The 22869-nt window shown below is 49.3% G+C and overlaps 1 protein-coding gene across 4 annotated transcripts in view; it reads right to left on the bottom strand.

Annotated features, from left to right (window-relative positions):
* Positions 1 to 1070: 1070 nt before the first annotated feature.
* Positions 1071 to 22869, bottom strand: part of EYA2 (EYA transcriptional coactivator and phosphatase 2) — a 262777-nt gene continuing 240978 nt past the window's right edge. For all 4 annotated transcript variants that reach the window (XM_061437833.1, XM_061437832.1, XM_061437831.1 and 1 more), the window contains 5 exons: positions 18530 to 18690; positions 15808 to 15922; positions 14730 to 14851; positions 12297 to 12397; positions 1071 to 1838 (listed from right to left, as the gene is read on the bottom strand). In XM_061437833.1, coding sequence (XP_061293817.1) covers positions 1758 to 1838; positions 12297 to 12397; positions 14730 to 14851; positions 15808 to 15922; positions 18530 to 18690 — 580 coding nt within the window. In that variant the 3' untranslated portion in view covers positions 1071 to 1757. The remainder of the gene's footprint in view (positions 1839 to 12296; positions 12398 to 14729; positions 14852 to 15807; positions 15923 to 18529; positions 18691 to 22869) is intronic.

The following is a 22869-nucleotide window of genomic DNA, read 5'->3' as shown; positions in this document are numbered from 1 at the left end:
AAATGGGTCCAGGCTCTGCTGGGAACTCTGTGGGCAGCATCAGAGCTCAAGATGTCCTTGGAACTCCTCTGGATGTCCCTTCCTGTTTCCCACACTGAATCCTCAGTTCATCCCCTGGAAAACAAACTCCTACCATTGGCATGGAGATTAGTTCTACTTCCATGCTGCTGCTGCTAAGTCGCTTCAGTCGTGTCTGACTCTGTGCGACCCCTTAAGATGGCAGCTCACCAGGCTCCCCCATCCCTGGGATTCTCCAGGAAAGAACACTGGAGTGGGTTGCCATTTCCTTCTCCAATGCATGAAAGTGAAAAGTGAAAGTGAATGAAAAGTGAAAGTGAGGTCGCTCAGTCATGTCTGACTACTCGAGACCCCATGGACTGCAGCCTACCAGGCTCCTCCGTCTATGGGATTTTCCAGGCCAAGAGTACTGGAGTGGGTTGCCATTGCCTTCTCCATAGCACCCCCCAAATTCGTTTAGCAGTAGCTCACTGATTCCTCCTCTGGGGAACCAGCTCTCTCCAACTTTCTGCTCATGAGAGATTGAACCCTAAATCCAGCTCCATGGGTAGCTCATGACTCAGGTTTGGCCAATGAGACACAATCCTGGGGCTCTTGTTGGAACCTCAAGGCAGAAGCAGCTCTTTCTACTGGTGTGGTTTTGCTGAAAGATTCTTGGAGCCATTTTTGCCACAACAGGGAAGAGCCTGCCTGAGAAGTAAAACCACCCAGGAGAAAGTCACTCGACCATCAGGACCCATGCTTGGTTTGGGGGGAAACGTGAAACAAACGGCACCTGCCCCCAGGGAGCTCCGCGCCTATCTCACTGTCGGTTATGGCTTTCTGTGTATCAGATTCTAGCTCTGAGACTCTATCATCAGGTCGTTTCCCCATCTCCACTATAGGATCCAGCTATGCCTGAAGACATATATGGACTAAAGTTCCTGGAGATGCTTTGTTTTTTGGCTTAAGCCGATTTGAGTTGGATTTTATACTTCTGCAGTGAAAGAGGAAAAGACCAACATATTCAGAAGCCGCAAAGGTGGTCATCAAGTAGTGACACCCTACCCCACTTCAAAATGTAAACGTGGTTTTATTTAATGCCTCTTTCCGTCGCAAAATACCACCTCCTCCCCAGGGTCCCCTCTTCCCAGAAAACAAGATGGCAGCGTAAGGCACGCGCACTGTCCGCATGATGTCAGGTTAGGTTCTTAAACACAAAATAAGCCACAGTCTTCCCCACAGCCCCGAATCGTCTCCTTCACTAGTCCCCCCAAAGCACAACTCGGAGCAGAGAGGCTTCGATTAGAACTGTGCACCACCAAACATTGCCAGCTGAGAAAACAAAAAAACCAACAGCTAAGAAAACCATCAACACAGGTACAAGAGCATAATAGCGGAGTAATGAGATTAGTCCATAAATTAAAGTGGGAAAAAAAAAAAGCCTGTTCCCTTCTCATCACCAGCCCTTCCCCAAATCAGCAATTCCTTGCTTTTGTTCTGTGAGTCTTGCAGAAAAGTCTGGACTCTGAGCCAGCCCTCTTCCCCAAAGTTAAATATTCCAAAGCCACTGCTGGGTGCTCTGTTTCTCAGGACCCGCGATGGGACTGAAAGGACAGCTTCTGAGATGGTCACTGGACACCTCTTGGCTGCAGGGACCCTGCCCGGTGTCCAGCATCTGGCGGGGGCGGCGGGGAAAGCCAGGGGCCTGGGCTGGTGGGCTGCATCTCTGACGGCAGGTGGCGAGGCCGCGGGCGCTGCTATAAATACTCCAGCTCCAGGGCATGCCTCAGCGCCTCCAGGTCTGCGTGGCAGGATATCCTCCAGAAAGGCATGTTGTGCTGGAACACAGAACCGCAGACTCATGGTTACGGCTCTGCTGGCACCTCCTGCAGCCCCGCTGGATCCCATGCCTGTGGCGAGAGCCTCAGAAGTCACCAAGTCAACACATCATGGTGGACCCCACCACCCACTGATGTGATCAGTACCCACCGGTCTGGTCATCCTTTCTATTTCTTTGGAGCCTGTTATTTATTTATTTTTTGGCTTTGCCCAGTGTCCTGGGGAAATCTTTGTTCCCCAACAGCGATGGAACCTGTGTCCCCTGTACTGGGAGTGTGGCGTTTTAATCCCTGGACTACCAGGGGAGTCCCCTTCTGCGCCTGTTCTGATGCCTTATCCTGTACTGTCTGACATGTGGACTGACTGGCTCCTTTCCCCTCCATTGGGACCACTGTGGTCTTGGTGTGCTGAAAGTGATGGTCGCTCAGTTGTGTCTGACTCTGTGACTTCACGAACTATAGCCTGTCAGGCTCCTCTGTCCACGGAATTCTCCAGGTAAGAATACTGGAGTGGGTTGCCATTCCCTTTTCCAGGGGATCTTCACGACCCAGGGATCAAACCTGAGTTTCCTATTCCGCAGGCGGATTCTTTACCGTCTGAGCCACCAGGGAAGCGGTGCACAGACATGGCATCAATCACACAGCAGGAAAGCGATTCTGTCTTAAAAATGTGTTCTCAATCATGATATTCCAGACAGAAAGTCTTGGCCAGATGCTACAGTGTCTTCAACCCCTCCCTGACACTCACTAATTTCCGTGTGAACAGACAGGGCTGGTCCCAGAGACTGTTTTTATCTTTTCTTTACAGCAGGCGATGCTTGCTCTCTGTTACTGTCACGCAATGAGGTTTTTCATTTTAAACATAAGCGCGCTGACTGAAAGGGAAACGTGAAGTAGGTAACAGGACAGGCAGCATGCAGATACAGTAGAAGTAACTGGTGTAAAAGAAGTGCTATGTTGATTACGGAAAGAAATCACTCATGTGAAAGGAGAAATCTATAAAACACTGCCATAGTGTGAAGGTTAAATGTTTAAGACTGTCCTTGTCAGAGCTCTGTTCTGCCGTCATTAGCTGGGTGACCTTAAGTGATTTACTCCGCTGCTTGTCTGAAAAATGGGGATAATACTTGCTGTATACCATGTCTATCTTGTTTTACAAATGAGGAGATTGGGGCACACAGAGATTCTGTCTGACTCCAGAGAAAAAACTTGACTGCGTGTTCATCACCAGATGAACTAAAGCTGATGCCTGTCCAACAACTGTGCTCCTCCTTTCTACTTCCAGAATCCTGAATTTGGCAGCACTGTGCCAGAGAGGTAAGTAAGGGGTGAATTATGATTATATAAGTCAGCTATGACAACCCCAACCCTGTTTGTCAGGGATCTGTCCTGTATCCCACTTGACTTGTGAGCCACTGAAGCCAATGAGGAAGTTGGCTGGGGGCATCTGGGAAAGATTTTCCTCAGGGTTAGAGATAACTACCTGAGAACTCTTTTCTCCTTACATTCCCTTTTCATTTGAATGCTGGCATGTTAGTATGTGATGTCGGGAGCTGTGGCAGCTGTTTTGAGATCATGAGGCAACATAGCAGAAATGAAAAAGCCAAAGATGATTAGAAAGGTAGAGCAAAATGATGGAAAGGGATACTTGGTGAGTTTTTGGACCCACTGCAACAACCTAGGGTACACCTACTTCTAATCTTGTTAGGTGAGCAAGTGTTTAAGTCTTCATTACAGCTAAAAGATACTGAGCCTCCTCAAGATGGTCACTGACCTTCAGTTATTTACTGAATGAACAGGGGATGCCTGATGAACATATGTGAATGCCCCAGTTCCGTGGTGGGTGTGCTGCCCTGTGAGGTTTTTTGCCCACAGAGTAGAAACTATACAAGTGTCCTTTTGGTTCCAGGAGCACAATAAACCCTTTCCTGCCTCTGGGGGGTCTGCACTTTTGATAGCTGGGTCAGGGCAGGTGTCTCCGGAGGGGTGACATTTAAGTAGGCCCCAGAGAATGGGAAGGCAGGGGCCATGCAAATGTCGGGGGGAGGTAGTCAAGGCTGAAGACACAGCAAGTGCAAAGGCCCCGAGGAGGGTCTGAGCTTGGAAGGTCATGTTCACTGCTGCCTAGCATGCCTCTTGGCCCACAGTGGGCACTTAATATTCGTGGAATGAAAGAAAAAAGGAAGGGAGGGAGAAGAAGAGGGAAGAAGAGTTTTTCAAAGCTAAGTTCTCAATGGACACATCTTTTTCTCTTTTGCCCAAAGGAAGCAAAAAATGATCCATCGTGGGCAACAGATGCCATCTCTTTAATGCCTTTCAGCCCCCTGCCCCTCCCCTCAGCCTGGCTGAGCCTTTCATTCTCTGCAAAGATGGATGTTGGTGGCTGCCTGACCAATCCACTCCCTCCTTAAACAATGTAATTTATTTTTCTGGGAGGAAATGAGCAAAGGGGAAGAGATTGTCTCAGCAGCCTCCCTCCCAGGCCTGGTGGCTGCAGAGCCCGGGTGGATTTATCACTTGTGGAGAGGTGGAGACAAATGACCCGCTAAAATGGAGATATTAACAACACTGTCAGCTGAGACAGCCGAAGCCCCCGTCCTGTCACCATATTTCACGCTGCTCAGGTGTCCGGCGGCCTGGGCTAATGAGGCCCATCCATCAGGCCAGGAGAGCTGCTGGCGCACAGAGCTGCTCATTAACATGCTGGGGCTGCTGCTTCAGACACTGGTGGGCATTTTCAGGGGAGCTTGGCGTATGGGGGTGGTGTGCCCTAGTCTTCTTTGGTGGACTCCACTCTCTTCTGACCAGCTCGGGGGTGCGGAACGACGGTGTTTGAAACTCCTAAGTCCGCCTCCTTCCTACCAGGAGTTTGGCACAAAACACGTAGCAGTTTACATGACCAGCTGTGTGACCTTAAGTAAGTTAATTAACCTCTCTGAGTCTCAAACAGGTCCTCTATAAAATGAAGTGGGGTGGTACCCACTTTGTGGGGGGAGGGGCTTGGAGGATTAAATAAAATGATGACATCAGTAATAAAGAGTAGTGGGTAACCAACCTGGACAGCATATTAAAAAGCAGAGACATTACCAACAAAGGTCTGTCTAGTCAAAGCTATGGTTTTTCCAGTGGTCATGTATGGATATGAGAGTTGGACTATAAAGAAAGCTGAGCGCTGAAGAATTGATGGTTTTGAACTGTGGTGTTGGAGAAGACTTGAGAGTCCCTTGGACTGCAAGAAGATCTAACCAGTCCATCCTAAAGGAGATCAGTCTGAATATTCATTGGAAGGACTGATGCTGAAGCTGAAACTCCAGTGCTTTGTCCAACTGATACGAAGAACTGACTCATTGGAAAGAACTGACTCTTTCCCTGAGGCTGGGAAAGATTGAAGGCAGGAAGGGAAGGGGATGACAGAGGATGAGATGGTTGGATGGCATCACCGACTCAATGGACATGAGTTTGAGTACACTCCGGGAGTTGGTGATGGACAGGGAGGCCTGGCATGCTGCAGTCCATGGGGTTGCAAAGAGTCAGACACGACTGAGCAACTGAACTGAACTGAAGGCTGGGATGAGTTACAGCCCCGCCACCTGCCGGCTGTGATGGAGACTGCTGGCTGGCTCCCTACCTCCATTCTCTCCTTCTCTCTCAGAAAATGTTCCTTCCTTGTTTTCTTCCTTTTCTTCGTTTCTTTCCTTGCTAGGCAGGAGTGGCTGAGAATCAAGGCTACATCTTCCAGCTCGCTTTGTGGCAAGGTGTGACTTTCTGACTCAAAAATCCGTCCAATAGGATTTGAGCAGCCGTGATGTCGACCTGTATCTTCTGTGCTCTTAAAGGGCCGGGAAGTCCTCCCCTCCGCCCTCGCCTTGATTTTCCTGGTGGGGGCAATGCAGACGTGGAGGGGAGAGAAGCGGTCTGTGTGGTAAGAGCAGTACTAGGACTGGCAGAGCAACGAGACGGGAGGGGCCTGGGCCCCTGGTGCTGGCCCCGCCCTTTGGGCAGCTAACGGGAGAAAGAGTCAGCTTTCCGCTCTTGAAGCTGCCAGCCGGCATCTCTGGCGTCGCAAACTCCGCTGAACAAAACCTGGCCCTGCTGGGGACTACCTTACCCACTCCCTCGGCCTGGATTCAGTGACACTTGCTCCTGTGGACTTTGCCCAAACAAGATACTGGGGTGAGTTTTTGTTATGTGGGCAGACTTTGTTTTTTTTCTTATTTAAGCTATTGTATTGTGAAGTTGCTCAGTCGTGTGTGACTCTGTGCAGTCCCATGGACGTTAGCTTAGCAGGCTCCTCCGTCCATGGAATTTTCCAGGCAAGAGTACTGGAGTGGCTTGCCATTTCCTTCCAGGATTTGAACCTTGGTCTCCCACATTGCAGGCGGACGCTTTACCCTCTGAGCCACCAGGGAAGCCCAAGCTATTTTATTAGATACCTGCAAGTTGTATGGATGTGAGAGTTGGACTGTGAAGAAGGCTGAGGGCCGAAGAATTGATGCTTTTGAACTGTGGTGTTGGAGAAGACTCTTGAGAGTCCCTTGGACTGCAAGGAGGTCCAACCAGTCCATCCTAAAGGAGATCAGTCCTGGGTGTTCATTGGAAGGACTGATGCTAAAGCTGAAACTCCAATACTTTGGCCTCCTCATGCGAAGAGCTGACTCATTGGAAAAGACTCTGATGCTGGGAGGCATTGAGGGCAGGAGGAGAAGGGGACGACAGAGGATGAGATGGCTGGATGGCATCACCGACTCGATGGACATGAGTCTGGGTGAACTCCGGGAGTTGGTGATGGACAGGGAGGCCTTGTGTGCTGTGGTTCATGGGGTCGCAAAGAGTCAGACACAACTGAGCGACTGAATTGAACTGAACTGAACTGAAGTTTAGCTCAAATGAATACTTTTATATTTCTAATTTTTTAGTAATGACGTTCACCTTAAAATCCATTTCTTTGATATTAATACAGCTATACTGGCTTTCATTGTTAGTATACATATGAACACTTTTTCTGTATTTTTCAACTGTTCTCTATATTAGGAATCTTTCACATTCAGCCAGCTTAAAAAAAAAAAAAACTGTCAGAAAATCACTGACTTTGAAATTGTGCTTCATTCCCATTTATTGTGATGACATTTGGCTTTTTTGATATCAGTTTACTTTTTTTTTTTTTATCAGACTTCTCCGGTTTTCTTTGATAAACTTCTTTGCCTTATTTATCTTTGGCTGCGTTGGGTCTTCATTGCCATGAGGGCTTTTCTCTAGCTGAAGGGGCAGGGGCTACTCTTCAGGCGTGGTGTTCAGGCTTCTCATTGCAGTGGCTTCTATTGTTGTCGACCACGGTCTCAGGGCAAGTGGACTCAGTAGGTAAGGCTCCTGCGCTAGAACACAGGCTCAGCAGTTTTGATGCATGGGCTCAGTTGCTCCGTGGCACGTGGGATCCTCCCGGACCAGGGATCAAACCTGTATCTCCTGCATTGGCAGGTGGATTCTTTACCACTGAGCCACCAGGGAAACCCCCTCTTCTTTGCTTATTTTTAATTAGATTCTTTGCTCAATTCATCTTCCCTCTTTGTTATGTGCAAATTCGGACTCCTGTTTTCTTTCTCTGCTGGCTCCCCTGGAGAGAGACCCTCCTCTGAATTTCTGAAGATGGATTTAGCTTTCTCCTGCAGCCCCAGGGAGTAGTAACTTTGGGCTATTGAGTAGTAGCTTTGGGCTACTGAGGGCTAACTCTGCACGGTTCCTCTGCTGGCCCCCCTGGTGTATGTTCTCTGCAGGTGTGATAGATTAAAAAGGCAGCTCAGAGAGGGTTGCTACTGGCTGAAGGCCACACAGCCAACAATGGCAGAGCTGGGATTTAGGGCAAAATACGCTCCCCTGGCCACCTGTTTCTGTGAGAGCCAGGTGGCTGTAGGGTGAGGCGAGGGAGGCGCCAGGGACACAGAGTTGAAAGAGGCACCTCCAGGACTTCCCTGGAGGTCCAGTGGTTAAGACTCTGTGCTTCCACTGCACGGGGCATGGGTTCAATCCCTGCTTGGAGAACTAAGATCTCAAAAAAAAAAAAAAGGACTCCTTTAGTTTATCAAGAGGCATCTCTCAGCTCCCCCTCCTCCTGGCTCTCTAAGGGAGGGCGACCCTAGACTAACAGTTCTCAAAGCAGCAGCCTGCCCCCTAGGAGTGACTGTGTGAGTTTTGACTGTTGTCATGATTGGGGGGCACAACACATGGGGCAGGTGCCTGCTTCATCCCACACACCTTAGACTTGAATGATTTTCAAATGTTCTGCCAGATATTTAAGTATAAACCCATTCATAATAACCTGAGTGGAGACCCTTAACTCCACTTTGCCACATAAATAGAGTATCTTTCACATGCTTTTAATAAACGTTTTCCAGGGCTGCAATTACTGTGTGAACTGGGGAAGCCTATATTTTGTTTTACTCCGAGCCTAACCACGGGTTGCTCTGCAGTTTGGAGCAATCACGTGACGGCCGCAGCAGCTCGATGGCTTTGTGAGTGGCCGAGACTGCACATGTGTGTCCTGCATTTGCTGGGCTGCATCCTCAGTGACAGCACTTCTGGGTGCAAGGCTCTGTGCTCAAACATTTACCTACTGGAGCACATGTTATTGTGAGTATAAATACGTGTGTGTGCTCAGTCGTGTCCAACTCTTTGCGACCCTATAGACCGTAGCCCGCCAGGCTCCTCTGTGCATGGGATTCTCCAGGCAAGAATACTGGAGTGGGTTGCCATGCCCTCCTCCAGGGGACCTTCCTGACCCAGGGATCGACCTTGTGTCTCTCATGTCTTCTGCATTAGCAGGTGGATTCTTTACCACTATCGCCACCTGAGGAACCCTTGAGTACAAATGACTTTCCCTTATTTCATTAAAAAAATTTTTTTTGATGTAGACCATTTTTAAACTCTTTATTGAATCTGTTACCAGATGCTGCTGCTTTATGTTTTGGTCTTGAGACATGTGGGATCTTAGCCCCCTGTGGATAGAATCTGCGCCCCCAGCACTGGAAGGCGAAGTCTTAACCCCCGGACCACCAGGGAGGCCCCGCCCTTATCTCTCTCTCTATCACTGGATGTTGATCTCCAGGACGCTATGGTTTTTTTTTTCTTTTAAAATTTTCCTGGGGCAGGCCATTATGGTTTTAAGGGGGTTTTATTATCCATTAGTATTTCATTTCAGGATAGTAAATAATCATTTCAAAACATTTGCTCAGTCAGTTCAGTCGCTCAGTCTGACTCTTTGTGACCCCATGGACTGCAGCACACCAGGCCTCCCTGTCAATCACCAACTCCCGGAATCTACTCAAACTCATGTCCATTGAGTCGGTGATGCCATCCAATCATCTCATCCTCTGTCATCCCCTCCTTCCGCCTTCAATCTTTTCCAACATCAGGGTCTCTTCAAATGAGATGCTTACTCCTTCGAAGGAAAGTTATGACCAAACTAGACAGCATATTAAAAGGCAGAGACATTACTTTGCCAACAAAGGTCCATCTAGTCAAGGCTATGGTCTTCCCAGTAGTCATGTATAGATGTGAGAGTTGGACTATAAGGAAACCTGAGCGCCGAAGAATTGATGCAACTGCAGTGTTTGAAGACGTTTGAAAACATCTGCTACACTGTCCTAAGAAATGCCCTTTGACGTGAGAAGGCAAGTAAACAGCAGTGACTGCTCCATGGACTTCCTTGTCATTCTCCAGGTGAGAACCAGAGGGTGGGTAGGGAGGTGCCCACAGCCAGAGGCCTAAGCAGGTTCTCAATCTGCTTCTATCAGAGTTAAAGTTTATTTTGATCGCTGTCACATGCTTGGGCAGAAGTTCTCAGTTAGATCTGAACTTGGAAAAGGGGCTCTAGACTCCCCCTCCCACCCCAGAAGTGGGCTTCAGGTAGGTTCACCAGAGACCAGCTCTTGACCTGGCACAGCGGTCCTGGATTCATGTGATAATTCATGAGGTTCACACCACTGTTTTGGTCATATCCTGGTGTAGCATCCATATCAGTTAGCTCACTTGCTCAGTTGTGTCCGACTCTTTGTGACCCTATGGACTGCAGCATGCCAGGCTTCCCTGTCCATCACCAGCTCCCGGAACTTGCTTCAACACATATACATTAAGTCGGTGATGCCATCCAACCATCTCATCCTCTGTCGTCCCCTTCTCCTCCTGCCTTCAATCTTTCCCAGCATCAGGGTCTTTTCAAATGAGTCAGCTCTTCACATCAGGTGGCCAAAGTATTGGAGTTTCAGCTTCAACATCAGTCCTCCCAATGAATATTCAGGACTGATCTCCTTTAGGATGGACTGACTGGTTCTCCTTGCAGCCCAAGGGACTCTTAAGAGTCTTCTCCAACACCACATTTCAAAAGCATCAATTCTTCGGTGCTCAGCTTTTTTCATGGTCACCCCGATAGCTATGATTAATATTTTCTCCTCTAAATTGAATGTAAGCCATGCCGTGTGGTGTGTGGGATCTCACTTCCCTGACCAGGGATCAAACCTATGTCCCTGCATTGGGAGTGTGGAGTCTTAGCCACTGGAGGGCCAGTGGTAAGGACAGCCAGGTAAAGAAGTCCCTCAAAATCAGTTCATTTTTAAAGTTAAAGAAATCTGCTTTAAAAAGAAGTACTCAGAGTAAAAGCTGAAGTCCCTCTGAAGGCCCAAGGCACCTCCATGACTGCACCTCCCTGACCCTCCGTGCCCTTTGCTTGGTGCATCCCTGAGGCCACCCCACCTCTCTGCAGGAAGCTCCAGCCTTCGGACCTTCGAACTCCTTGGTTCCTCTCCCAAAATTCCCTCCCTCTGATGCTCACTTCATCAGAGGGAAAAGTTACTTTTGAACTGTGGTGTTGGAGAAGACTCTTGAGAGTCCCTTGAACTGCAAGGAGATCCAACCAGTCCATCCTAAAGGAGATCAGTCCTGAATATTCATTGGGAGGACTGATGCTGAAGCTGACACTCCAACACTTTGGCCACCTGATGCAAAGAATGGACTCATTAGAAAAGACCCTGATGCTGGGAAAGATTGAAGGAGGAGGCGAAGGGGATGACAGAGGAAGAGGTGGTTGGATGGTGTCACTGACTCAGTGGACATGAGTTTGAGTGAACTCCGGGAGCTGGTGATGGACAGGGAAGCCTGGCATGCTGCAGTCCATGGGGTTGCAAAGAGTCGGACACAAGTGAGCGACTGAACTAATGGATGTTCACTTGGCTTACTTCCTCTCCTCCCACCTCTGCTCGGCTGTCACCTCGCAGCCAGGCCGGCCTTGATCACCACATACACTCCTAGCCTGCCCCCCCCAGTGCCGCCTTTGTTCTCCACTCCCCACTTTGCTTTTCTCCCAAGCTCTGGTGGTCATCTGACACGCTTGTTACACTTAGGTGCTGACTGCTTGTCCCCAGGCTGTGAGCTGAGTGAGGGGTGAGACGGTCCGTGTGTTCTGCTCACTGCCCAGGCACAGCGCCTGCAAGAGAGGCCACACACAGTAGGTGCTCAGCTAACGGAGCTTGCACTCCAGGTGGACGGTCGGTGATGCAGCCACGAGTTACAAAGGTAACTCTTTCATGACAAGAGGGGATACGCCCTTGGAGGAGGAATATGGAGAGCTGGGGGAGGGAAGTGCAGGCAGGCTTCACTGAGCTGGAAGGTCGGAGTGGGAGCTGGGAGGGAAATCCTCCTCTGGAGGGAGGCTGAGGCTGGAAAAGGATGAATCAGGAAGAGTAAGGGGAGGAGCAAGGAAGGGAAAGGGAGGAGCCTTCCAGGAGGCTGGACCAGTACATGCAAAGCCTTCTAAGCTTCCCCTCTCCCAAGCCCGTCTCAGGACCTTCCATCTTCTTGTGGGTTTCATCCACTGAGACCCTAAACATTTTTGCATTTCCTTAGAATCTGTTTCTGAGACAGGAAGGGGGAATTCATATCCCCCAAATTAAGCTCTGTGACATTAACAATCCACTTCCCAGGCCTCTGGGTGGGGGGGGCGGCAGGCTCTCTGGGATGCTGTCGACAGGTCCAGACCCCAGACTTTAGCAGCTGTTTCTTTTCCAAGAACAGAGCTACGGCCACCAGAACCCCCCTGCCTGTCTCCTCATGGGCCTGAGATCACAAAAGCAGGATTTTCTTTTTTATTAGCTTAATGCTGTCTTTATTAACTGGGAAGGGTTCCTGGAACATATGATCAGTGAGTATTAAATAAAACACACACGTGCACCAGCTCCCCCACCAGCCTGCCCTGACGGAGGGTCTCTGGGCTCCTGAGCAGTTGTCCCAGAAACAATGCAAGGCTACCAGGGGCGGCAGCCAAAGGCACGGAGGGGGGATTTGCAGAAGGAAATGACTCAGGATGCTTCTGCGATTTCTGAGTGGGAGTGGACCAGTGACCAAAGAGCCTGGAAAGGAGATAGGCTCAACAGAGGAGGGGGAAGCAGCCTGAGAGCTGCGTGGAGGAAGTACCTTTTTGGCTCCCTGCTCCTCTTCCACTCCATCGCCGATCACGATGTAGACGGCCTTTCTGCCAAACCTCTGCATTATCCTCTCGAAGCAGCTCTCCTTCCCTGCATGCACGGAAGGAAAGGGAGATGCTCGGTGAGGACCTGGGGCTGCGGTGAATAATCACCACTAATAAGAGCTTACTTTGTGCAGCCATCTTCCTAAGGACCTGGGATGAATCATTTCATCCTTGAGCAAACCTGGAGGTGTCCCTGTCCCCAGGCGACAGGACAACAAGACAGAGGCCCAGAGTGGTTAAGAGGCTGGTCCACGGGGACCCAGCAGAAAGGCAGAACAGGGGTTTGAAACACGCTCTGGTGTCTGTGCAGCTGTCCGGTGTAAGAGCGATGGACCCGTTTTACAGATTAGATGTGAAGCCCCGAGAGGTGAGGTGATCTGCCCAGGGTCCCAGGGTTAGGAAGCAGAAGTGTCGGGCTTCACGTGTCCGAAGATGGGCAGCCTGGCACCAGGGTGGCCCTCATGTGATTCCCTGGTTTGTTTTTCTCTTGCTTCGTGTAGATGATCATCTTTTCATGTTTTCCTTCGTCCCAGGTGGCCAGGCAGCAGCATCAATCCTGGCACACTGAATTCAGATCTTAGCTCGACCTGACCTCGTCGGCAAGTTTAGGAACTACCATCATAACGAGAAGCGTTCTAATCGTGACAGCTGTGACTCTATGCTGGCGCCTGCTGAGCGCTTCACCTATATCAGCATTTCTCAGCCTCGGTGCTCCTGACGTTTTGGGCTGGCTAATTTCTTTGCCACCCTGAGCACTGAAGGATATCCAGTGCCATCTCTGGTCTAGAACTTTAGTAAAGGCTCTGCTCTAAGGAAATGCTTCCAAAGTATATATTATAAATTGATTTTTTCTCCAAAACAAAACACAGGTAAAAATATCTCATCAAAAACATCTTAACTAGATTTTGTATTATTATACATTTTTAGGTGATACACACACACACACACACACACACACACACACACACGTACTAATCAAGACACAGTGTCCCTCTACCCCTACCCCAGAAAAACCAATATTACTTGTCCTGATGACAAATGCTGCTGTTCATTTTTAGTTACTGAATTCTCTTATTTGATGAAAGCTCTGAGCCTAAGGTGTTTTATCTGTTAATAAGGGAGATCAGCAAATATGAAAGAGTTGTTGAAACAGGATAACACTAAATTGAGACACTTCTTGAAAGAGCATTAAAAAATCAACAGTCTTCTGTGTGGTTCAAAGTTAGGTTATTCAATGTACTACCTAAAATAAAACCACCTCATGTACCATCCTGGGGTGGGAAATGTTTTCCTATTCTTCCTTAGTAATAGAATTTCCCAAGTTTTACCCGGGCTTGCTGCTGCTACTGCTGCTAAGTTGCTTCAGTCGTGTCCGACTCTGTGCGACCCCATAGACGGCAGCCCAACAGGCTTCCCCGTCCCTGGGATTTTCCAGGCAAGAATACTGGAGTAGGTTGCCATTTCCTTCTCCAATGCATGAAAGTGAAAAGTCAAAGTGAAGTCGCTCAGTCGTGTCCGACTCTTAGCGACCCCATGGACTTAGCTATGGTCATTTAGCTATGGACTACATTTCCCAGATTCCCTGGCAACTAGTTGTGGCCACGTGACTAAGCTAGGCCAATAGATGAGTAGAAGTAAACCCCGCCCCCAGTGTTATTTTTACAATACTGGCGGTGTATCACCCCTTCCTCTTTTCTCCCTTCCCATAAGCTAGAATAACAATATGGCAGATTCTGATTTGACCATATACATGAGAATAAAATTAGAAGGGATGATGATGGGAAAAATGGGGAGAACCTTGCTTCCTGGATGAGTATGAACAGAATCACCCCATCAGCCTGGATCACTCGCCTTTGGTCTGTTTGACCTCTGAGAGAACTTAGCTTTGGCCCTAATGTAATTAGGGTCTTCCCAAAGGTGGGGCTAGAGGTAAAGAACCTGCCTGCCAATGCAGGAGACAAAAGAGATGAGGGTTCGATCCCTGGGTCAGGAAGATCCCCTAGAGGAGGGCATGGCAACCCATTCTAGTATTCTTGCCTGGAGAATCCCATGGACAGAAGAGCCTGGTCGGCTGTGGTCCACAGGGTTGCAAAGAGTCAGACATGACTGAAGCGACTTAGCACACACACACGCACTAATGTAATTAAACCCTTGTATTTGCGGGTATTTGTTAATAGCAGCTTTGTGCATATCTTACTAATACACTTTGGAAAACTGCAAAACTAAGCAATTTCTCTAGAAGCAGAGGTTATGAGAGTGGTTTGGGGAATTTGGTCATGCCTCGGACAAATTCTTTAACTTCCCTGGTGTCGTTAAACCTCTCATCCCGGCAGGCAAAGTCGACCTTACCCTCCCCCTGTAGGTGCAGGTTCCCCTACCTGTCTTGGTTGCACTGTAGATGTTCTCAATAGGAAACACAGAACCCAATCCGTACAGCAGGACTTTGGCCAGGGCAGGAATTAGTTGAGTGGTGGTGACCAGCACGTTGACACAATTGGGCCTGAGGACAAAGAAGACTGTGGGTCAGAACTCCAGGATAGCACAAGGAGTTTAGTAGCTGAGCCTGGAGTTGGTGGGAATTCTGGTGCGGTTTGGAGGCTCTGGCCAAGTCATCTTCAGGTGAGGGTGGATGGAGCTCCAGGATCCTCCCGCCATTCCTCTCTTTTAAGCCTCCTGATGCATTACAATTGAATACAAGTATAATACTTCTATTTACAAAGCAAATGTTAATTGCAAGGGTCACTAAAATAGCTGCAGGGACCTGCTGGAAACATACCTGAGCGGTACAGAACAAGTGTGGGAGAACAGGGAGACGTGAGGCCTGGCATAAGGACTGGAAAGCACGTGCGAGTTCTGACACCTGACATCCTCAAAACCTTTCGGTTCTGGATTAACCTTCCCTGTCTTTGGGGCCAAGTGTGTATCAGACAAAATGCATCAGTAGGGTGCATTCAGCTCACGGGCTGCCATTTTGTAACCATTCATGTATTGGGTCACAAGAATTCTGATGTTGGTACAGAGTAGTTTGTTCTCTGCTGCAGGTGATTTTTTTTTTTTAAGAGTAAGAGGCAATTTATTAGGAGGCCTAGAATGAAACTGGACTCCCCTGACCTCACTAAGGGCCCACCAGATAAACTGGGGCATTCTATAAAATGGTTTTCACCAGGCGATGTTGTGGCTGCAGGGTGTTGTGGGCAAGAGTGGACGGGAGAAGACAGACCTACGGACCAAAGTCTTTAGCTCTGCTGGCCTCTGATTGAGTCTCTGCAGCTATCTGCTCATCTATGGGACAAGGTGTCCATGGTGCCTGGTACATCCCAGCTTTATCAAATGTCTGGAAAGTGTGCCAGGGAGAATTTGGAGAGTTCGACTGTCCCAGTGTGGACGTGAAGGGGCCACCAGCCTTGAATGGGAGAAAGTTCAGCAGCACAAAGAGAAATGGGGGCTCCCACCTACCGGGAATTGATGAGGTTTAGTGCCTTCAGAGAGTGGGTCAGCCAGAGGTCAGTCAGAGCTTCCAGCTCGGCTCTGAGCTGTAGCCAGGTCTCTCTTTTGGGAGCTCCTATCAAGCCTGTGGACAAAGCAAAAAACCATACAGTTATCATTTTAGAGATCTGGGGAAGTAGGGTGACAGAAAGGGAGTCTAGCTACTGTACTTTGAGGTTTCAAGTCAGGTGACACCCAAGGACAACTTCAGTCCAGTGACCTAAATTTTATTTTGAGATTGACTGATAGGCTCAATGGATGGATGGATTGATCATTCACTGCCTCCCAGATGCTGACTTATTAAGCATTTTCTCTTTACATCCTGTATCTTGCTCTTTTCCAGACACACTTACTGAAACCCTTAGGATGCTGCTGTCTACAGTGACTCCTGGGTTGGCGGCTGCAGCCCTCACTGGGCTGGTTCTGTGATGCAGAAATAGCTGAGGGCGGGGCAGCAGGAAGGGGCTGCGCACCGGTGTTCTGCCAGCCGCCAGCTCCTTGCCTGTTGATACATCAGATAATTTCCCCTGAGCTGACTGGAAAGCAGAACAGCCCGACAGAAGCCCTGAGCATTTCCTGGGGCTTAACTTGGATGAGGACCCGAGGGCCTCTGTTGGCTGACTCGGTCCCTGTCACCCCTATTCCAAGCACACCTGCTTCCCTCCATCTGTGTGCAGAGATGGGTGAGCAGGCAGGGCCGACCACGAAGCTCTCTGCTTCCTTCCTGCAGCTGACAGGCTTGGGTGTGAGAGGCCGTGAAGTGTGGGCAGAGGTGGAGAAGTCACCGGCCCAGGACTGGCTCCGCCGCTTGGGCTGTGAGACTCTCTGACCGCAGTTTCCACCTTGGTACAACATGCGTGATAAAAACTGATACCTGGCTTCCCTGGTGGCTCAGTGGTGAAGAATCCGCCTACCAGTGTGGGAGACACAGGTTCGATCCCTGATTTGGGAAGATTCCACATGCCACGAGGCAAGTAAGCCCATGCGCCACCAACTACTGAGCCTGTGCTCGAGAGGCTGGGAGCCGCAGCTACTGAAGCCCACATGCCCTAGAGCTGGTGCTCTGCAACAGAAGCCACTGCCGTGAGAAGCCCCTGCATCACAACGCGAGAGCTGCCCCCTGCTCTCTGCAACTAGAGAAAAAGCCCGTGCAGCAATGAAGACCCAGCACAGGCCAAAAGAAATAACAGAAAAATTATTTAAAAGAAAGTTGTTACAGAGGTGTTGTGAAGAGCAAAAAAGCTATTAGACAAAAAAGCCTTCATAATAGAGCCTCGCATGGAGGAAATGCTCAATAAACATTCGCTGTTGCCAGGACTGCAGCCTCAGACAAGGCAGAAAATCTGTCCTGAAGGACTGATGCTCTACCCGCAGAAAGCAAACAGAGAAGAATCTAAAAGACAGCGAAACTGAAAGGAACCAGTGATAAATGCTACTGTTTACTGAGTGCCTGCTGCATTCCAGGCACAGTCCTGCCTTTTGTACGCATTAACAACAAACCTTTCAGTCACCAGGGAAGCAGATTTATTTTTATCCCCATTTCACAGACTTAAGAAACTAAGGCTCAGGGAGTTAGAAAGTGGCCACGCTGGGACTAGAAGTGGATTCTGTCCAGTTGGAGACCCTGAATTCTTCCCGGGACTCGACTCTTTCCGGGAATGGGGTCAAGGTGTAGACGGCAGATTCTATTATCCGCCTACTCAAATCTAATTCCCTTTACCAGCCAGTAGCTGGTTAGAGACGTCGTGATAATCAAAAACATCCCCATGTACCTCCCGGGGAAGAAGCAGCCTCACCTGTTAAGAGTCAAAGGCCTAGAGAATTCCAGAAATATTGATCAAGGGCCTGGTCATTGGTGAACCCACCCTGCCTCCAGCCCCTTCCAGGTTTCTTGTTCAGTGTGATAAACCAATGCTCTCCTGCCACTGAAGCTGGTGGCTTTCACGACTTGGCCACACAGTAGAATTGCACAGGGAACTCAGTAAGTCCCGAAGCCAAGCGGCAGCCAGGCCAAGAAAAGCAGAAGGGGAAATTCCTCAGGGGGTTCCAATATGAGCCAAGCTTGCGAACCAGTGTTTTCACGAATCACCTGGGAATCTTGTTAAAGACACAGATCTGACTCAGTTGCCTTGGGAGGGGCCTGGGTGTCTACAATTCTCACCAGCTCCCAGGTGATGCTCATGTGGCTGCTCCAGGGGCCACAATCTGAGTAGTGAGGGCTGAAGCCTGTGGCCCTCAAGCTTTCAACAAGCATCAGAATCACCTGGAGGGCCAGTCAAGATACAGAGGACCAGGCCCACCCCAGAGCTCCGATCTGACAGGTTTGAGGTGGGGGCCAGAGAATGCATTTCCAACAAGCCTCCCGGTGACCCTGATGCTGCTGGTCCGAGGACCAGAGGTGGAGAACCACGGCGGGGCCGGAGGCGTGATCATGCATGGGCAGGACATGTCATCGCTTCCTCAGCTTCCCCAGACCCAAAGTGGGGGTGATGAGATCATAGTGCCCTCTCCCAGAGGGCGTCACGAGGGCCACCCCAGGTGAGCTAGGGTCTGCGGGCCTCTCGGAGCCTGGCGCCGCGCAGGTGGGATGTGAGTGACAGCATCCATTCTTGATGAATTCCCTTCGGTCCGGGGGTGCGCCCGGGGCCCAGGCAGGCAGACCCTCCGAGCGCCCTCTCCCCGGCCCGCTCACCACCGACGTTGTTCTTGTAGGTGTTGTACATCTCCTTCACCCGCCGGTAGCGGAAGGCCAGCTTCCTCATCCAGTCCACGCCGCCGTGCACGCCGGAGCCCAGGCACAGGTTGGCTCCTGGGGCCGAACTGTGGAAGCCATCGGCGGAGAAGTTGTAGGTGCTGGGGAGACGGCAGAGGGAGAAGAGACAGCGTTATTGCGGGGAGGTGGGAGCTTCTCACCAGGAGACTCGTGGGTGGGCTTATGTTTGCCTGTGTCCCCGAACGTGCGAGGATGCTGAGTATCTGCGTTCTGGGAGAAGCAGGATCAGAGCTTTCATTAACTTCCCAAACAACAGTGGCATCCTGTGCTCGTGCCCAGTCGGCATCCATTCTCTTTCCTTCTGGTATCAAAGAACATCTCTGTTTCCTTTTTTCTTTTTTTGAGGGGCAGTCATTCTGTTCCCTGCATGCAGTGCAAGCCAAGGAAAGCCTCTCTCCCCCCACTTTGGAATCTGAAGCTGGAAAGGCAATTCCAAAAAAGTGGTTGGCCTCGGTTCACCCCGAGAGAAGAGTCCAGAAGAAAATACCAGTGAGCTCTTGATACTTTGATCCCCAAATCTGCCCTGCCTCACATGCCTCGAAAGGCCTGGCGGCTAACCCTTTCTTCCTCTGCTGTGAGCATCTCTGTGTCTTTCCATAGGCATTCCCCACGCTAATTTTATCTTTTAAACTAGGCAGAGTCACACTTCTCTGGTGGTCCAGTGGTTGGGAATCCACTTGCCAGTGTGGGGGACACAGGTTCAATCTCTGGTCCCAGAAGATCCCACGTGCTATAGAGCAGCTAAGCCCCCCAGGCCACAACTACTGAGCCCGCAGTCTGGAGCCTGTGCTCCGCAACAAGAGAAGCCACCTCAGTGAGAAGCCTGCGCTCTGCAAGGAGGAGTAGCCCCTGCTTGCCCCAAGTGGAGAAAGCCTGTGCACAGCGCTGAAGCCAAAAAAAGAAAAAATCAGGCAGAGTTGATTGCTGGTACTTTGTAGATAGAACCCTCCGTCAGCATGAAGCATGCCCTGGGGACATGTCAGAGCATCACAGGAAGTTAATGACAGGAGTGCCAGCTGGGAACCAGAAGGGGGAACTGTGGGCGATTTGTCACCTACAGCAGCTAGAGCGTGAGAAGGAGAACCCCAGGTCTCATGGAACACCATTTTCTTTCCCTCCACCGGAAACCTGGTACAGGTCTGCAAAATCATGGGACGTCACAAGGCAATATGTGGACCAAAAACTTCCACAGTGAAGGTCTCTTCAGAGAGAAAAAGCCTGGGTGTGGTGTGGGGAGCAGTTCAGCGTGGTACCAGGGCCTCTCAATGGCGGCGGGGGCAGCTGGCTGACGTTTTTCTCTTCCTATTATTTTGTTGTTTCTGGATTATCTGTGATGGGTTAAGGGTGGAGATGTGATGCACTAGGAATGAAACAACACTGGGGAATTGTACCCTAGGTATCCCCAGTTCAACACAAGTGCTGCGACAGAGAAAAGGGAATTTGGAAGTGGGAAGTGCTGGGTCATTCTCTCCTGTGCATGGGGCTCAGCCTGAATATCAAACTGGTGACAACAAAACCCTTGCAGGATCCACAGAGATGCCTTACGTGATGCCTCAAATTTGAAATCAGATTTCACCACTGGGGCAGGCGGCCCAGGAGGACACTGAGCAGGGTGACTTAATGTGAAAGGGCTCAGCTGCAGACGCAGGGATTCTCTCCAGAGGAGGCTGGATGGACAATCCCAGAGATACCAATGGGCTGACACAAGCTGTTCTTCAGACAAATTCTTGCCCATATGGCCATAAATACACACACATTCACTTGGGTCATTTTTCACAGACATTTGTGAGTGTGTACAAGATTAGAAGCAAGTAAGTCATAATATCAGCAAGTGGTGAGTTGGAGATGGTAGATTTGAATAGGGGTAATCACAGTCTCTGCTCTGCTTTTTACTGAATTACTCAGATTTAAATAGATGAGGAATTCCCTGGTGGTTCAGTGGTTAGGATTCCATGCTTTCACTGTTGAGGGTGTGGGTTCAATCCCTGGTCAGCGAACTAAGATCTCCTAAGCTGTGTAGCATGACCAAAAAAAAAGAAAAAAGAAAAATACAGATTGTGTGTAATTAGCTTGTTCGACCACTAGCTTGATAACATGGTATTTAACATCGTAACTTCTGAGATCTTGAGAACATTACTAAAAAATGTTTTCTGCCTGGAGATAAAATGTGGCTGTTCTAACAACTTGTTTGCATGACTCTGGTCCCAGAGCTGACACCTGCATCTCCCAGAGGCTCTCGGGTTAACCCGCCCACCGCTGCTCTGTGTAGCACAGACTCCTCCCCACCGTCCCTGAACCGCAAGGGAGCCTCCCCAGCGGGTCTGGCACAGTGGATGCTGGCCCCAGAAGTCCTGCACAAGCTGGGACCATCTCTCCTGAGGACTGGAAATTGAAATTATGGAATCCTTCCTTTCCCACCAAAGATGCCGGTGGCTTTGTCACACAGAGGTGTTGCTGTCACTTTTTTCTCAGCCCCTCCCTTGGGTGGCGGTGATCAGGGGCTAAAGAGAAATAAAATAAGCCCAACTAGTAAAAGGGAGCAGACAACATCTAATCAAAGGGACAGAGAGCCATTTAGTAAGGATTATTCACTGTGCTGGGCACTTTTCAAGCACATTCTTAACCTGATGAGAAAGGGGCTATGTGACTTTATCCCATCAGGGCTCCTCTTTTCTAGAACTGACACGTTTTGTTTTTCTACCTGAGAATTTTGCTTTATTGGGTGTTTGGATAAATACAAGGTTACTTCTTATCTGAGTGACCACCACTATGTCTAATGTTAAATGGAAATCATTACATAGCCTGCTGTATATAAGGTCTCTTTCTCTGGATTTAAAAAAATTTTTAACTCATTAGTTTTATCAAGTAAAGGAAATTTTATAAGAGTTCTTTTCAATTGACACAGTAAAGGGAAAATATTTTGGATATTTCACAATATTTTATAAAAAATATTAAGACATTTTTTCCTGAAATATAAGTTTCACATTTTGGAGTAGTATTTAAAACCATTGATATGAATAGCCTGATGAGTGATATTCAACTATAGTTTTTTTTTTTACATATGTTGGGAAAATACGTATTTTTTATGAAAGTCAGTGGATTTTGATAAATTACAATACAAAGACCATGTCCTTAGGAAGAGAAATTATAAGAGGGAATGTTCATAAGGTTTGAAATACAAATGTTACTAAGGAGAATCATATGCCCCAAGAACCCACACTTTAAATTGCCACATACTCCTTCCTCTGTACTGTCAAGGTTCTCATCCTGCTAGAGAATTTTGTTTTTTCATTTAATTTCTATCAACTTCTTTTCCATTTTTTTTTAAGAGGCTATGGAAGAACAGCTTCAGACCACTTCTCATCCAGTGGTCTGAGCACCGCAGTCTCCAACGAGGAGCCGCTGGGCAGGCACAGAGGGCGTCTGTGTGACTGTAGACCCATCTGTGGCCTTGGTTGAGTGGCAGTGAACTTGGGTGTTGGAGCACCCATTCACCCTAACATTCCTCCTTTTCAAAAGTGGCTTCTTCTTCTTTTTCAAACTCTTCTGGATCCCTGGAGAAGCAGAGCTCAGGCACGACCTCCTGGGTACTTATGGGAGATGGTACCGCGCACGTGCGACTTCCAGGACCAGTATCCACCGCATCAGACCCGCTGGGGAAGCTCCCTTGGTATCGCAGGGACCGCTCAGAGGAGAGTCTGTGCTACACAGAGCAGCGGTGGCGGGTTAACCCGAGAGCCTCCGGGAGAGGCAGGTGTCAGCTCTGGGATGGGTAGCCACCAGTAGCCCCTCCCTGGGTAGTGCAGAAAGGCTAGAGGATTTATTGAAAAACGCTGACTTAAAACTCAGCGGACACCCTGGGGAGATGGCTGGATGTGCTGCCAAGCGGTGGAGGGCAGGGCAGGGTGTCCATGAATCCTGCCTCCCGCACTTACCAGCTGTGTCAGGTTGGGCAAGTTACTTGACCTCTCTGCACCTCCTGTTCTCGTGTAAAACGAGGGTGGTAAGAGCCACTTTTCCCTAACTGCTGTGAAGGTGCAATGAGGTGAGCCATGTGAAGCATCTGGAGCAGGGCACGGTGCAAGATAAGGACGGTGCCGCTGTTTCTTTTCACTGTTTGTTTGTTTTTTTTTAATTAATTATTTTTTGGCCACCTTTGTGGCACGTGGGATCTTAGCTCCCCGGCCAGGGATCAAACCTGTGACCCCTGCCTTGGAAGCAGAGAGTCTTAACTATTGGTCCACCAGGGCAGTCTGTTT

Source organism: Bos javanicus, chromosome 13 (genome assembly GCF_032452875.1).
Source record: "Bos javanicus breed banteng chromosome 13, ARS-OSU_banteng_1.0, whole genome shotgun sequence".
Lineage (NCBI taxonomy): Eukaryota > Metazoa > Chordata > Mammalia > Artiodactyla > Bovidae > Bos > Bos javanicus.
This window is presented reverse-complemented; position numbering and strand designations above follow the sequence as displayed.